This window comes from Melozone crissalis, unplaced genomic scaffold, assembly GCF_028551555.1.
Source record: "Melozone crissalis strain CALT ecotype California unplaced genomic scaffold, PUWL_Pcris_2 ptg000019l_1, whole genome shotgun sequence".
NCBI classification, from domain to species: domain Eukaryota; kingdom Metazoa; phylum Chordata; class Aves; order Passeriformes; family Passerellidae; genus Melozone; species Melozone crissalis.
Window position 1 is genome coordinate 15,639,026 of NW_026535797.1, and position 16,742 is coordinate 15,655,767.

The 16,742-nt window shown below is 38.5% G+C and overlaps 1 protein-coding gene across 4 annotated transcripts in view; it reads left to right on the forward strand.

Annotated features, from left to right (window-relative positions):
- The window catches only part of BLNK (B cell linker), a 90,046-nt gene extending 73,747 nt beyond the window's left edge, over positions 1-16,299 (forward strand). The window contains exons 13-26 of one of the 4 annotated variants that reach the window (XM_054276573.1): positions 338-366; positions 707-802; positions 1,558-1,600; positions 4,354-4,381; positions 4,667-4,739; positions 5,314-5,344; positions 6,326-6,368; positions 7,216-7,294; positions 7,710-7,741; positions 9,052-9,117; positions 10,734-10,813; positions 13,070-13,153; positions 14,185-14,340; positions 15,569-16,299. In XM_054276573.1, the coding sequence (XP_054132548.1) occupies positions 338-366; positions 707-802; positions 1,558-1,600; positions 4,354-4,381; positions 4,667-4,739; positions 5,314-5,344; positions 6,326-6,368; positions 7,216-7,294; positions 7,710-7,741; positions 9,052-9,117; positions 10,734-10,813; positions 13,070-13,153; positions 14,185-14,340; positions 15,569-15,688 (960 nt within the window). In that variant the 3' untranslated portion in view covers positions 15,689-16,299. Of the gene's footprint in view, positions 1-337; positions 367-706; positions 803-1,557; positions 1,601-4,353; positions 4,382-4,666; positions 4,740-5,313; positions 5,345-6,325; positions 6,369-7,215; positions 7,295-7,709; positions 7,742-9,051; positions 9,118-10,733; positions 10,814-13,043; positions 13,154-14,184; positions 14,341-15,568 lie in introns of those variants that run through there. The other 3 variants (XM_054276574.1, XM_054276576.1, XM_054276575.1) reach the window with 3 other exon arrangements.
- Positions 16,300-16,742: the final 443 nt, after the last annotated feature.

Below are 16,742 nucleotides of genomic sequence, written 5' to 3' on the forward strand. Positions count from 1 at the left end.
GTTTCCTAGTCCTCTGTGATAGTGATCCAATCTGTGAAGCAGCAGCCTAAGGGAATGTTTTGCAGAAGAACTGCAGCAGAGGAGCAATGACAGTTCTGACACAGTAATTTTTTTCCCATTTGCTGGTACTGACATAACATATGGCCAAAGCAGATTTACTGATGTTGAGTTCTTGCCTGTCCCATCCTAATGTAGATTACTAGACAGAGCTCTAGTAGAAATCTGTATCACAATGCAAAAATAAGATCTTGATGTGGTAACATAAATAGGATCATAATATCTATTTTATTAAATTAAAAAGTGACCAACAAACAATTCAGTGCATTTTCTTTTACAGGAAAAACCATCACCACCACCAGTAACCAGGTAACCCATTGCTGTCAATGTTTGTGCATTATTTAAAACAGTCAGAAAATATTTTTTCTCATCTAGATACTACATGTCTGGTAATTCTTTCTCTAGAAGAAATACAGTAACAGAAGTAAGAAATACATACAGTAAATATCTCTTCAGATTATCCACACAAATATTATCAACCATTTGTATGTTAATTTCAATAACCCAAATGTAATACATACTAAAAATAAATCCTATTAAGGTTACTTATTAGAATTTTGAGGGGGTAGGGGAGAAGAAAGAGAGGTTTTGTTTGTATTCACTGTTGTTAAATGTAATTTTCCTTTCTTAATTCATGTTTAATTACTAGGTTCACCAAGCCACTCATGTTCATGCCTGCTCAGAGTACAGAGCACTCCCACATGCACAGCATGACCAGAGAGTCACCTAAGCAGGATAATTCCAGGTAAGTTAACAGCAGCTTAGATCAATAGGAAATATTAGCAGAGAAAAAAAATTCTCTCTAATGTGTAGACTTCAAACAATAAACAGTTGTCAGGCCACTCAAATAGCTAGGGATGCTATGACAAGGTGAGAACCAAAAGCTCTCCTTGCTTTGTGAACTTCTATGTTGAAGGCAGTTTGCCATATAGATAGGATTTTCTTAAATAACCCTTTAGGGATTCAATACAGGGATAAAATATCTCTGCCAGCCAGTTTAAGGTCCTATTAGCCATCTCTGCACCCTTGCAAATTAGATGTTTTTGCAATTGTATAAAATTGCTTGTCAAGAAACTGGGCTCAGTAAATCCATTGTTTATATCCCAAGTCTCTGTCAGAAAAGGGCAAAATCATACTTGAGTGTGCAGCCTACTTCACTCCTGCGTGCCCAGAAGCATAGAAAGCTGCATCATAAGCCCTGCCTCCTGTCTAGGTCATTATTTTACAGAGTATGTTATGTGCCCCCAGAAGGAGGCATCCACAGTGCTCTGTGTGTGAGGGTGTTCGGTGAGGTCCTGTGCAGTCACAGGGGACCCAAGGTCCAGGACAGGAGCTGTTCCACACTAAGGGCACAGCATCCGCACAAGCACTGTAGCTGTGTAGAGCTGAAATCAAATCCATTTACTGCAGACCTCCTTCCCTCTAGATCTTAAAAAGCCTATCTGAGCCAATTAAATAAATAAATCCTATTCATTATAACTTACTGTGTGTATTTTTCAGAAATATTTTGCCTCTCCCCAGAAGTCGTCTTCATCCAAAACCAGTGAGTAGTTAATGGGCCACTCTAAAAGAATGTGTTACATTTAGTCCTGTGTTTCATATCTAAAGAGATGGATTATCTATTTATTATCTGGATTAAATAACAGAAACAGATGACTGAATGCCAGATTCATCTAATATTGTGATTGTTGCTATTAATCCTTTGGGCAAAAGAGCACTGGACATCTGTATTGATCCAAGAAAAAGTTCAAATGTTTTTTGGGATTATTCTGCCCAATCTGAAGCACTTTTCCTTGAGCCTCATTCCTCTCAGATGGTGAATGATTATGGCTTTCTGAAAATGGAAACCTTCTAAAATGTCAGACTGGATAGTGTGAGTAACCAGTGTCACTAGAAAATGCAGTCCTTGAAGGACTCATTACAAGCCTTGGGTCCTAAGGCTGTGTTTCAGACAGTCCTTATCTCCCTCTGCCTCCCTCTGCTCTTATGCCATCTGTCCCTTCCACTGTGCTAAGTTGTTTTAAGCAAACTATTTGGAAACTTGTCCAGCTGCAGAAAGGAGCAAAAGCAAATCATTTTCAGCCAGATTAGTTCCATTAACTGATCTACACCAAAGCTGTACTCACAGCTGTGCTAGTTTGAGAGGGTCTTCCTGAGGAGCCAACCATCCAGAACAGAGCAGTGTGTCAGTTGTGTCAGCATCTGCCAAAAGCTGCATGCTCAGACCCTGTCCCAGCCCTGTGCTCTGAATTGTCCCTAGGAAATAATCAGTCTACCAATAACTATATAGAGAAATTAGACACTTGAAACCAGGAATTTGGGGTCATATAATAGGATTAGAAGTTATGGTAACAGTGCAGATGGTATATGAGTGTCTTATAGTCTTCAGTCTTTAAATTTCTAGACGTGCCAAGCAGTTTGTATATACAACAGCATTTTAGTTTCCTTTCCACCTCATCACAAAGTTCTCCCCATTTAGATCTGTATCCTGTGGGATTCTGAACAAATCCAAAGCAGTGCCAAATTTGGGATTTCTCTTTTAGGAAATAGTTTGATTTCTCAGCTTTTCTTACCAATACAATATAAGAAAAAATCTCACATCTCAAGGGAGGATATTGGACAGAAATTCCACTATCTGATCAGCACTAAGAATACTCCTGCTTCAGAACAGACTCAAATGCCACATTGCTGCTGAAACCTCTCCCTTAATGCATTTTCAAAGCTTGCATTTGAGATGGATATCATACTAGCTTTGCAGAGAATAAAAAGAAACTATCCTTTAGCTGGAGCCACACACTGAGTGAGTTACAGCTCCAAGATGAAGCTCCCAGACAAACGCTCATTGGTACCATGGGTGTATTCAACTCCTGGGTGCTTGCAGCTCACGAGTCAGCCTAGGAAAGAGTTATCCAGTGCAATCCCAATCCTGGGGTCTTTGCTTGCCTTGTAAGTGGCAGCCTTTACAATTTTATACAAACACATGGTAATGAGCATGATGTTTGTCCGGTTCGCTGTTGTTCCTTTCCATCCCTGGCTACAGCACACTGACAAAGCCCAAACGAAAACATCTGTTAACTGCTCCCATTCAGTCTGCTGTCAGCACTAACCAGCACTGATCATGTGCACAGAACTGTAACTCTTGTTCCTCTCAAAGGCCTGAGCTGACTGGGAGAAAAAATTTGCCATGTCTCATTTCCCCAGCTGGTGGGTGATGGATTACACCTCTCCAGCAAGAGAATGGAGGCATTTGTCACTAACATTAGTGAAAAGCCATTAGCTGGGTAGATGAAGACAGACAAATTAATAACTGGTACTTCTTTGAAAGATACTTATTAGATGGGAGTCTTGCTTCCCTAAAAGTCAAGAAATGGGAGTCAAAATTAAGCATCTCCCAAAGGAGCCAGGAAATTAGGTGGATTGCTTCAATTCTAGCATGGTGATAAGAGGGTCTGCTCAGTTTTGTCCATTCAGTGGAAGATGTGGTTTTGGTATGTTCAAATCTGCTGCAAAATTTCTGTCTTCCAGGTCAGAAATTAAACGTGAACCAAAAGGTATCACTGCAAAACTAAGGCTAGATTTTCTCAATACTTACTACAAGCAATCTCAAGATTATTAGAAAGTTCAAAATTTGATGGTTGCTTAAAATTTTTCAAATAACATCATGAAAGTATTCTGGATACTATATGCCTTCTGTACAAATATTTCTTTAAAAATTACTACAGATACCAAAACCATATTGATTATTCATGCAGTTCTCATTTAATAATCAAAGAATCATTCAGGCTGAGAAAGACCTCTAAGATCAAGTTCCAGCTGTTAATCCAACACCACCATATTCACCAGTAAACCATGTCCATAAGTGCCACATCCACATGGCCTTGAACACCTCCAAGGATGGTGATTCCACCACTTCCCTTGGCAGCCCATTCCATGCCTGACCACCCTTTCAGTGAAAACATTTTTTCTAATATCTAATCTAAACCTCTCCTGGTGCAGCATTAGGCCATTTCCTCTTGTCCTGTCACTTGTTATCTGTGAGAAAAGTCTGATACCCTCCTTTCAGGTACTTGTAGAGAGCATTAAGGCCCCCCAGAGCCTCCTTTTCTCCAGGCTAAACATGCCCAGCTCCCTCAGGCACTCCACATAGGACTTGTGCTTCAGTCCTTTCACTACCCTTGTTCCCCTTCTCTGCTCCATTACCTCTGTGTCCTTCTGGTAGTGAAGGAATTAAAACTGAACACAGTAATTCCTTTTTTAATTTCTTCATATCAAATCTAATCTGTTTTTCCATTGCAGGACCATGAAGCAAACAATAATGATGAAAGTAAGTATTCAGATGAAAACACAGCAATATGAGAGGAACTGATATACCACCAGTTAGCAGAATACAGTGTGCAATGTAGTGTGTCAGTGTAAATCTTATCTGTACAGTCAGCAATAAGTAAGAAGTGTTACTGAACTATTCACTTGCATAATCAGACTGAAAATGTTGAGAAAAAAATTTAAGCAGTGGATATTTTTTACCTCTATTACTAAAATGTCAATGAGGAAAATCCACTGTTCAGATACAGCTCACATAGCATACTAAATGTATCGCTTGCATCTCTAGGTCAGAGGTTCAATAACACACAGGAATCCAGATTTCCCTCTGGAGCAGCTCCATCTCCATTACCAAGGGGCCTGTGAGTAAAAAATGATAAAAGTGCTTCTTTGATGGGGATGGGTTTAATAGGCGTATTAGGAGCTAACTCCTGTCCTTGCCTGTAACAATTAGAATTCAGGAATAATATTTATTTTTGTTTGTGAAAGATATCCTGACTAGCTAAAGGCAAGCTGTTATTTTGCTATTTCTGGAGGAACACTCTTTGTATGCCAAGTGGCCTTGCCCTCCACTGCCTGCCAATGATGGCAGATGCTGGCTGTCCTGGCTGATTTAGTCCCATACTGCAGCACATGCAAGCATGGAGGTGCAGAAAGCTTGCACTAACTTCTCCTGCCCTCCTAACTCATGTTAAGTATTGGACAGAGTTGTAGCTTCCTTGTGTCAGTACCTTTAGTGAGTGCCCACATTGCATCTGATAATACCCTTATTCCTTTTTTATTCTTCTTTGTTTCTAACTGGTACAAGTATCCAATGAATCCCATCTTAGACAGAAATACCCTGAGAACCATGAAACTGATGTTTAGTTGCTAAATGAATCCATGTATCTGCTAAGTAACCATATTCTTTATTTTTGTTTTTTCTCCATACTTCAGCAAGAAAACTTCTAATGCAGTAATTTCACCAGTAAGTTGACTTGTAATTGCATAATCACCCAAAACTTCTATTATATTTTTAATTTATTGTAAAACTTAGTTTTACCATGAGTTTGGTTACAAGATAAACGTAAAAAATGCTAGGGGAAAGAGTTACAAAGACAGGAAATATTTGGGTACTATTACACAAGTGAAGATCAGTGATCTTTCTGCTCAAGCAGAAAAATATTTTGATCAAAGCAATATTTGAATTCAATGCCCTGGGATGTAACAATAAAAACAGTGCATGAACTGAATAAATGAGAAATAGATAGGAACACAGACAATTCAGAAGTATTCCCAGAATGTACAGGGCTGCCTATGGAGAACATGAGTTCATTGAAAGTGATAGCTCAAGAAATATGCAGGATTTTACCAGAATTTGTCTGAGGTTTTTCAGTAATTTAAAAAATATCCCAGAACTTCTTGTGGCAGAAAGTAAGAGGACTGGTTGAAATTTTCAAAGAAATTAATTCAAAAAATGTTTCAAAACTGGCAGTTTATTATCATTGTTTCAAAATGAAAGCAAAAAAAATAAAAGTGGAAGATTGGTTCCAGTTTTACTGTGAGCTAAACCAACAGTTTAACTTCCAGTAAACAGAAGAAAATGTGTTCAGATATTTGTGTGTGTAGTTCAATACTGATGAAAATCCAATTTTCATTTTCAGTATTTGGGATATTTCAGTATTTGGGACTTCTGATTTTAGCTCCTGAGATAAGAATGAACCATCTAGATTTTAGTTTTTCTCCATCTATTTATACCCACAAGCTGGGATTCTTTCCAAATCTCCTTTGCAAAATCGCAAACTTCAAGGTCATACAACTAGAGACTCTTCACAGAATGGCTATGTCCCTGCCTCCTAATTCTTCTGGGATGTTGTCAATTCTAAACTGTTTCACAAAAAGTATAAATGATAAACATTTGCTGTACAAGTGCCAGTTAATACTTGGTTGTCCTTCTCTTTTACTGCAGAAACCATGTTTACCTTCCAGAGAGACCTTAACTGCAAATGAAGGTAAATTATACCCACTAATGTGAAAAGTTGACATTTATCCGATTATTTTTTTACTAAAAACATGAAACAAACAGCACAACATTCAAGTTACTGTAGGTTTTTGAGGGGTGTTTGGTTTTAGCAGTTTCAAACTGGATCTGGGCAGCCTCAGTTGCAGTAAGTATCATTGTTCTCTGACAGCAGTCCCAGTAAAGCTGCTGAGGTTCCTGGCAGGGTAATGTAGCACAGTGATGGACCAGCAGTGTGCCCATGGAGCCCTGGAAGTGGAGAAGGGGGAAGGGAGGGACAGGCTCTGAACTCAGCCAGAAGCATCCCTCACAGAGCTGACTCCTGGCAAGAGGCAGTCCCTGGTACAGGAATCCGTCCTGGCTGTGTCTGTGTGGGCAGGGAATCCATCCCGTCCTGGCTGTGGCTGTGTGGGCAGGGAATCCATCCTGGCTGTGTCTGTGTGGGCAGGGAATCCATCCCATCCTGGCTGTGTCTGTGTGGGCAGGGAATCCATCCCATCCTGGCTGTGCCTGTGTGGGCAGGGAATCCATCCCATCCTGGCTGTGTCTGTGGCTCTGTCTGTGTCTGGGCAAGGCGGCTCCAGCAGGAGCTGCTGCCCCCTCAGGGCTGGCTGCCCTCCTCCCCCTGTGTCACAGAGTCCCACCCAGCCCCGCCGGCATCCACAGCACAGGTATTGCCTAGAGTTAGTTAACAGCAGCGCAATGGCAGGCTGCCATGTCAGAAAAAACCCCAAATTTATAGTAAAAGAAACCCTCCCTCACCTATTGGGACTCCCTAACCTGGGATAATATACTTCTGAAGAAATCTTGACTCTACCGTTTGTTTTCCCAAACTCCAGAAAAACCTGCGGTACCAGACCGACGGCGCAATTCCAGCCAGGAACTTCCACTTCCCCCCCTTCCAAGTGGTGCCCAAAAGTAAGGTCCCTTTCCATCCTCTTGGGAATATTGCAGTGCACCAGCTGTGAGAGGCTCAAAGGGGAGCACTCTTTTCACTGGAGCCTCCTTGTTCCTTCCTCAGAGCTGAGATTCCTGAAGCCTCACAGTGGCAAAAAATAAAACATGGCAAATGAATGCATACAAATACTTTAACCATCACCAAAAAGCATGAGGGGATATAATCTGTAATAAAGTAATCAAGATTTAAAACATATGTTTAAATTGCTCCTAGTGGGATATAATTTTTTTTAATACCTGTATCAGACCCATGTTTCTCAACGAACACATGGGTGAGATAGAACACATTCTACCACTGCATATTTTCAGTTTTTATATTATCAGGACTGGGTACATCCCCTCAGACCTTTCTGTAATCTCTCAACATTTATTTCAGGCCTCTGCTCCAAAAGCCCTCAATTCTGCCAAGTAAGTATAATTCAGTTTTTGAATTAAAATGTGATTAACTTGTTATTTCAAATTAATCTTTGAACTAAAATTATTTCAAAGTACCTTGCATATTAATTGGTTTGCAATTAATGTATCTGTAATGCATACAAAGAGGAGGTCAAGTATCCAAGACCTTAGTTCAGCTAGTGAAATTAAGGGAGTATCTCAGGATTATTGATGGAAAATGAGTGCTTCATTTATATATATGAATACTGGAAATCTCTAGCAAAGGCAATTTGGGTCATTTCCCATCATAATAAAGATTCTATCAATCTTCCTTGTCACAGAAGAATCCTAAATATGACATTTTTGGGCTGCTCCAGGCTTCTGTTGCCTACAGACAGACATTATTATTACATTCAATTTATTCTTTTTCTACAGAAGGAAAAAAGAAAGTACTTTTATAATAGCAATTGCTGAAGGTCTTTTCTAAGTAGTGCTTTCCAAGATGGACTTTGTTTCAGTTCACAGCTAAAAACAAATTAGGTAATGTGTGTATAAACCCACTTTGTACAGAAGTGTAAATTAGATTTAACATTTTTCTAGTTGCTTGTTAGCAGACACTTGTCTGACCTTCCTGTAAGCCCTTTACTGTACATATTCAGTCTGAACATATCTTTCATATTGTAAACAGATGGTGAGAATGGCACATATAAATCTACATTTGGTGTTGCTTAAACTGACATGCTGTTATTAGTGTATTTCTTTCCTGGAAACATTTGCTTGATGCATGTTGCAATTATATCTCCTGTGCTGAGGAAGTTCACATTAATACATGGTTCACATTAATGCTCTTGACTGATGCACTCAAGTTTGTCTGCTCCCATCACGCAACTGATGTGCTTCAACTGGAAGCATAAATTCTTACTACTCCTGGAACTGTAACTCTTCTTCAAGACCATCTGGTGCTAAATGATGCTCTGATTAGTAAACTTTCTTTAGCATAGTCTTATTCAGTGCCAGGTCCAATAACAACTTTATAATACAAACCACTGGTCCCATAATCACTGATGTCCCTTGGGCATAACCTGCCATCTCTTCTTTGTATACAAGCCTAGAGCTAACTTCTGTCTTCATCATTACAAGTACTTTTTTCCCATATGGCACAGTGTCAAATGCTCTTCTGAAGTCCAGATTAAGTACACTGCCACATTCCCTCTTTGGAGAACTCTGTTATTCTATGAAAGAGCTGTAACATTTTATTTACTTGGCTAAAATTCAGATTTTCTCTTGCTAGTTGTACCTTTACTTCCAAATCTTGATGTTATTTCCTTCAAATTCTCTCCTAGGGCCTTGTGTTCTGTGGAATCAGGCAAAAAGCCCTGTAGATGCTCAAGTCCCTTTTTCCACTTTAGGTATAGCAATTATGTTTGGTATTCTTTAATTATTTGGTATCATCCTGATTTGAAAATTATGTAAAATAACTGTTACCACCCCTGAATTACATGTGCCAGTTTTTAAAATTTCATAGGTAAAGATAATCTGAGCCCATCAGTTTAATTGTACTAATGTTATTTAAGCTCTGCTTCCAATTTGATTGTGGAAATTTCTATTTCTGTGCCAGAACTACTATTTGTTTAGTTCCTAGATTATCTTTAAAATCAATAAAATTCTTATTGCATAAAGCCCCATCTCTCTTTACTTTTTTACACACAGCCAAGGCATCTTTCATTACTTATTTTAATATCCTTTTGTCAAGTCTTATTCACTAATCTGACTTCTCTCAGTTCTTGCTTTATTAATACAATCTGCTTTCAGATGTAGCTTTAACAGCCAGTCAGTCAAAATTTGCCAGAAAAACCAAAATCCATAATATTGAACAGCCTTCTTCAGGTGATTATTAATTCATTGAGAGCTGGAACTGCACTCTATAATGTCTCCCCTCCACTTGGGATGCAGCTTCCAGACAGTTGCATCTTTACTGCAAAAGAAGTTCTAAATGTACTTCACACAATTATCTTTGTCCCCAGTCCAATTGCATTTTTTAGTTCTGGTCACTGTACGGTCTTCTCTATAACATTCTATTGCTTTCTAAACCAATATCTAAATCAGAATTTTATTAGTGGAGATTTAACATTACAGGCTGCAGAGTACCATATCCGGAAAGGGAAGCATTTGTTTTCTCTAATAAGTAAAGCACACAGGAAAAAAAGCCTCTCATAATAACAAAACAAGGATCACTCAACTTTCTACAATGATCTTCTCTAGTATATTGATTTGCATCCAGCTGTGTTCACAAGTACCCATAGCAGACACCTACACTGTTGGGCTAAATTATTTTTTACCAGAAAGCAATAATCCATACTTCTTTCATCATATCATTACTATGCAACACTACTCAAATATTTCACTACTGATTTCTTAAACTCTTACATCTGTATTTCAGCCCTAGTAACTATTTTCAACTATGCTTTGCTATTCCAGTTAAGCAGAATTAATAGAAAACATTAAGTAATGTTTTCTATTAATTCTGCTTCTCCATTTTGCTGCCTGGACTTCTTCAACATGTATACAAACAATTCAGGCAGTCTAAATTGGTGAAAAATTATCTCTGAAATAAATTCATTTTCCTGACTTGCTCACCTGTAAGACTGCTTCTCACAGGACTGAAAATTACTTGCATTGAGTTCCTGCATTTTCTCATCTACTGCTACATTCATTCACTTTGGTGGTGGAAGAGGTTTTTTCCTGTACTCTGAGTGTAGTTCTGCTAGTAACCAAATTGTTATCCAGACTGGTTTTTCCTTCACAAGCAAGGCTACCCTTTGGGCAAACAAGTGTCCCAGCACTTACATAGGCCCCATCTATTTCCAGTAGAAAGCTTTCCTGACTGATGTCGAAGGTCAAGTGTTTCCAGATCTTCCAAACAATTCAATTGTTGTAACAATTCAATTGTTGTAACAATTCAATTTCTTACATCATAACAAACATACTTTGAAAACTTATACATGTTGTTCTTTCTCTTTTCTAGAAGTCCCAGAAGCTGTAAACCGTTCTTTGGGTGCTTCCCCTCCCAGCAGCATTTCATCTGTTTCAAGTTCTGCAGACCAGGTATAGTATTAGCTAAATTCATATTACAGAAATGTCCTTTATTTTAAAATAGTATTTCCACCCCATTTCAGTAGAAAATTACATTCCTGGAAGGCTTCTATGCCCTCTTTTGCAATGAGGCTTTTCTGTAGTACAAATAATCTGAATGTTAGCTTTCATTAAAATATGCACAGAACAGGTAGCATAGGAGAGGTTTAACAAACTGTAGAAAAATATGTAAACAGTATTATATTAAATCTTGGCACCCTACCAATCACAAAAAGCTTTGGTTTCATGTCTTCCTGACTCTCCAGTTCCTACTTTCAACATCACTGAAACAAGGAAATCTGTGGTGATGAACTTAAGTCTAGTCTTTGATACAGATTGCTATAAAGAGTTTTTAATCACATACTTTTTTTTTCTAACTTATAGCTGTACAAATTGTGTACAGGAAAAAAAAGGTGCAGTATGCAAATACAATGATGCTGTGATGCCTCCCCTCTGTGTTTTAGTCTCTCCCAAGTCCAGCTCCTTTCTGTTCCTTTAAACAGATCTCTTCTCATTACAGTTCACACTGTCAGTTTTATGGCCATTTCTCTTTTTTATGTGTTTTGTTGCAACATTAAGCTTTGAATGATCTAAGCAAATGCAGGGTTATTTTCATTTCACTGCTATTCCCCTTACTCTCATTTTGGATGAAAGGAGACTACAAAATGCAAAAACCCATTCTTATAAACCTAGTAGTCACAAACAAGGTAAAAATAGTTCTGTTGAGTGTAAACCAAAGGCTCTATCATGCAAAGCCAGTAACAGTAAGTGTTCTAAACTCTGACATGACAAAGATAATACAACAGTGAAGAACGCAAAGGATTTGAAGTTCTGGAAAAATTTTAACTGTATGTAATACTAGATATTTATTATAAAAATTACTTTCAAATAAGCAATCCAGAAGACTCTACATAAACAGCTTGTAGCAATTACATTTGCAATTTTTATGTAACAGCCATGGGCAAAAACAGAACTTAATCAAAGATCCATTTTGTTTAAAAAAAATTAGCTGTTAGTGTTATTTTCCCAGCAATTATATACAGTGGTATCATTTGCTGTAGCATCCTCCACAATACAGGTGCTCACAGATTAATGACAATTAATTATGTCATTAATTCCCATAACATTCACTGTTTGCTTGGTTCCCATCTAAACTTTGGCAGCAGCTCTCTGCTTCTTCATTATAGGCCACAGATAATGGTAGAAGAAAAGTCTGGAGGCCATTAATTCCTTCTTTTGTTGAACAAAGATTTGCTCACTGGACTCATTTTCTATGTGGGCAAGTACCTTTCATATTTGCAATTCCCCTCACTCAGCCTTTCTTTTTCCAATGAATAGTGTGAGTGGAGAAAAAAATGGAAAAATTTTGAAGGTAAAATTATATGTTATGGCTTGAGCCAGTCTAAGAATTTAGTACAATGCCCCCAAAATTGAGGCTCTGCTCTCTCCTCACTGTCAGCTCCCCTCCCAGCTTCTGTGGTGTTCCTTCCTGATCCTGCAGTGGGTTGAGCCAAGTCATTAAACTGACAGAAAATCAGCTTGGCAGTCAAACACAAAAAAAGGCAAAACAAAAAAGGAAAGTTTTTTGGTTTTTTTCTGCAAGTTTAATAAAGTGAATTATCTCACCATGGGATCAGATGAGCAACAAAATGAGCACAAAGGAGAAGCCAAGACATTCCCTTTCTGGCAGCCATAAGCCAGCTAGACCAGCTCAGTTATAATTTGCAACCTTTAATCTGTTTTGTACAGAGGTGACAAAGCTTGTGTGAAAATTAATTTATCATTAAACTTGTTACTGTAAAGCTGGAGCAAAACTTATCCAGGCATCACGCTGTCCATGTGGAGACAGGCATGATTGTGTTCACAAAGAGCATTATTCCTCAACATTCCTTGACAATTTGTTCCTCTTTAAATTCTACTGAAATAGCTTTTGTCTTTAGAACGATCCTACAGTTGAACCTGACTGCTTTCCTCAGGGCATCTCTCTTTTGTCATTTATCAGCCTTCTATCACAAATCTGTTACCGCTGTTTTGACACTCCCAGTTTTTCTTTGCCATCCCTCTACTCAACTAAAACTGTGAACTCCTGGCAAAGACTTTTTTAAACTCTTGAGTTTTCTGCATTTTAGTTCTTCATAGCTGTCACTGTTTAGCAATAACTCCCCTACAGGCCATATTCTTTATTATTATTATTATTTTACAGGTGAAACACTGTTCCTCTCTTTTTAGGATGCTGGTGTTCACAGCAAAGCATGGTATGCTGCTACCTGTGATAGGAAAATGGCAGAAGATGCATTGTACCGATCAAACAAGGTAGGTCACTTTTAAAGAATATCTATTTTACGGGGGAAAACCCCAGAATTTCAAATTTAAAAAATTTTAAAAGACAACCAGAAGTATTCAAAGAGCATCAGTTGCCTTCTGAACAGGTCAGAAGTGCTGTGCCATGCAAGTACTGTCAAACCTGGAGTTATTGTGGTGACATTTAATTAAGCCAGTTAATGCTGGCTTTCATTGCAACACAAAGTTGCATTAGTGCAACTCAAAGACCAAAGCACTGCAGAGAAATCTACTAGAGAGCTGAGGAAGATCTTACAGCTCATGCACACCCCCTTAAAAGAAATGCAAAGCCCAGTGGATTTTAAGTGGTCTCCACCACTGTCCAGTGGCTCATGTGGAAGCAGCTATTTGGAATGGCTGGTGTTGCTATGCCTTTTGAAATAGCAACACTGTGCATTTAGGTCATTTAGGTATTCGGACAATTTGAATTCTCTCAACTGTTCTTTGTGCAAAATCTAGTGCCACAGGAGGACAGAGGAGCACGTAGAGTTGCATCCTCAGCATCAAGACATTTCCACTCTTGTCTAAGTCCACAGAGGATAAAGGGGCAGAGAATGGGGGCTGTCACCAGGTGAAGGCTACTGTGAGTTAGTGAGCACAGGCCTACGTAATCAGGAGTGCAGGTGCTTGACTGTAGTGAGCTCCTTTTTACAGCTCTGGAGAAATGGTGTCTCCACCTCTCCCTGCTTCCTTCCCTACCTACTGCCACTGATAGAAACTGTTCCCTAACAGTCTGTGGATCCCAACAGATGGCTGCCACTGTGTAGTTATTTCTTCATTTTCTCTCTGGTTGTGAGAGAATAGGCAGCAGCAAAGCTGATTCCTAAATGACACCTTTGCAAGCTACTGTTAGCAGGAATACATGCTACTTCTCATCTGCTGCTATTATTTTTCTAATGGGAAAAAAGGGTTCAATGTGAATATAAATCAAAATAAAAGCCAAAAGCAGACTAAGTTGTTGGAAAGAAATAAGCCAAATACACTGACTGCTTTTCTCTCTTTAGGATGGATCTTTTCTAATAAGGAAGAGCTCTGGGCAGGACTCACGGCAGCCGTATACACTGGTGGTGTTTTACAACAGAAGAGTGTACAACATCCCCATACGATTCATTGAATCAACAAGGCAATATGCACTGGGCAGAGAAAAAAGTGGTGAAGAGGTGAGATGATGTGGGGGTATTTTTCCTAACAGTTTTCAGTTATATACCTTTAATAAGCAAGGACTAAGATATATTGCACTATGACCACAAAGATTCCTCATGTATGAAGATAAAAATATACACTTCATAATGACCAATCTGTCAAGCTAGAGAAACCAGTGTTATAACAGCTCCTGGACACTGTAACTAAAATCACAGACCAAACTTAAAACATACTAATAGAGCTGTTTAAATAAAGTTAAAAGGATAACAGCTGCAACAACTAGATAAATTTTCTGACTGTTTAGTCCTCCACGTACCTTCTGTCTAAAACTGTAGTTATGTTTCTTGGAAAATTGCAAAGGAAGAACAGCCATGCTCAAAAAACAAAACCCTCCAACACTACTAAAAATGAGAATGACATTACTGTTAGTACTGTTTTCACAAAAAGAAAATATTAAACTTTAGCTCTGGTCACTGGTTATCTACTCTGTCACGGAGATAATTACTCTGATAGCAAAACAGAAACTTGGAACACAAATAGCAATGAAAACAGTTCATCACTGCATAGAGTAGGCTTTTCAGCAGTGTGAAAGTAGGCTTGACATAGCCTAATTATCTGCCTCCCAGGCACCAGTTTTGAGATCAGAGGAAATATAATAGCCTGGAGCTCACCTGGTCTTCAACAAAGGGTGAAAAATGACCTCAGGATAAATAGATAGTCCAAAGTCTTTATTTGACCAAAGTCCAAAAAGAAAAGCAACAGCCCTAGTGGTTTCTGGATACTAATTTACAGTGACAAACATTAAAACTGTGTAACTAGAACAGGTCTCATAGATGGTTGCCTGTACCTGTTACTCCTGGACACAGCCTTCCCTCTGAGGTGGCTGAACCACATCTGCCACAGCTGCTGAGCAGCCAGTCTGCAGCCTACTATACATTAAGGGAAAATGAAATGTCAGTTCACTATGGCCCACAGCAAACTCAGTGGCAATCACAAATGGAGAGGAGGGGACAGCTGGTGCCTGTAATATCTTCTGTTGTCTAAATCTAATCTGTTTATGACTAAAATCAGAACTAAGAGAAGGATCAGTGCTCTCACTAAAAGGCAAAGTGTCTAACTTGGTAACAGGTAGCTTAAATCTCTTCAATTAGATGAGAAGCAAAGATAAAAAGATGCAGTGATTACTTGTCAATATTATAGCATAAAGGAAGCCAGCACTAATTATTTTTTGTTTTCTTTTTCCAGCGCTTTGACAGTGTTGCAGAAATAGTAGAGAATCATCAGCGCACCTCCCTGGTTCTAATTGACAGCCAAAACAACACAAAAGACTCAACAAAACTGAAATATATTGTAAGAGTTTCTTAATCAAACTGAACTGCTGAAATGAAGACCTCTTTAATCATTTCTTTTAACATACTGAGATGTGACAAAGTATTAAAAGAAGAAAATCCAAAATGATGGGAAACACTCTTCAAGAGCACCTACAGAGTAGTAAGAAATGCATTTCATAGAGTTCAACCCCACGTCACTTTAATCAGGAAAGTTTAACACAAGAAGCCAAAGCAGACACACTGTCATCTGTGACAACATGGGTATCCAGTCATGGGAAGAACAACTGCATACCACAGCCTCTGACTGCTGTTTGAGGACAGATTTCTTGAAGGACATTTTCATTTTAAAAATGAGAATACCCACAGTGATCTATTCTTTCAATTTATATTTACCACATATCACTGCTTTCAGCAATTTCTTTGTAAAGTGCACAGCCCCAGAAATTAGAGCAACTTGACCTAATGTACCACTGTGCACAAGTTGAAAATAGGACTGGACTTTGATTAGTGGCAATAAATCCACCTGAATGTTTTAGATTTATGGACATGTGTTGTACTTTCCGTCAGCTTCACCCTGTTTCACTGATATTTTTGTTTGTATTTTCAAATGTAAAAATAAAATTTAAATATACTGTAAACTCAGTAGTGTATGGAGACTTTGCTGGACTGCATTTCTGGCACCCTTCCAGCAAGAAAGCATCAGTTCACTAGTGTTGATGTTTTAATGTATATATTTGTATGTGCTCCTTCACAATGTTATGAAAAAGCATCACTTTTTACAACTTTATCTCATATGTGTATATATATATATTACACACACACACAATTTGGCTTAATGACTCTCAAATCTTTTGTCTTCAGATTGCCTACTGCTGATGACCCAGGCACACTGCATCATTGCTAAATTGCTCACTTCTTGCTGAATTACTGTTCATGGAGACACACACAGGGAAAAAAAACCATTTTTTTATGTGATAGCCTGTTCTATCACAGTGGTTACTGTGATTACTGGATACTGTGATTACTGTAATTTTGTGGAAAAAGTAAACTTCCACAAATATTCAAGTGGTAAAAATTAATTTGATGAA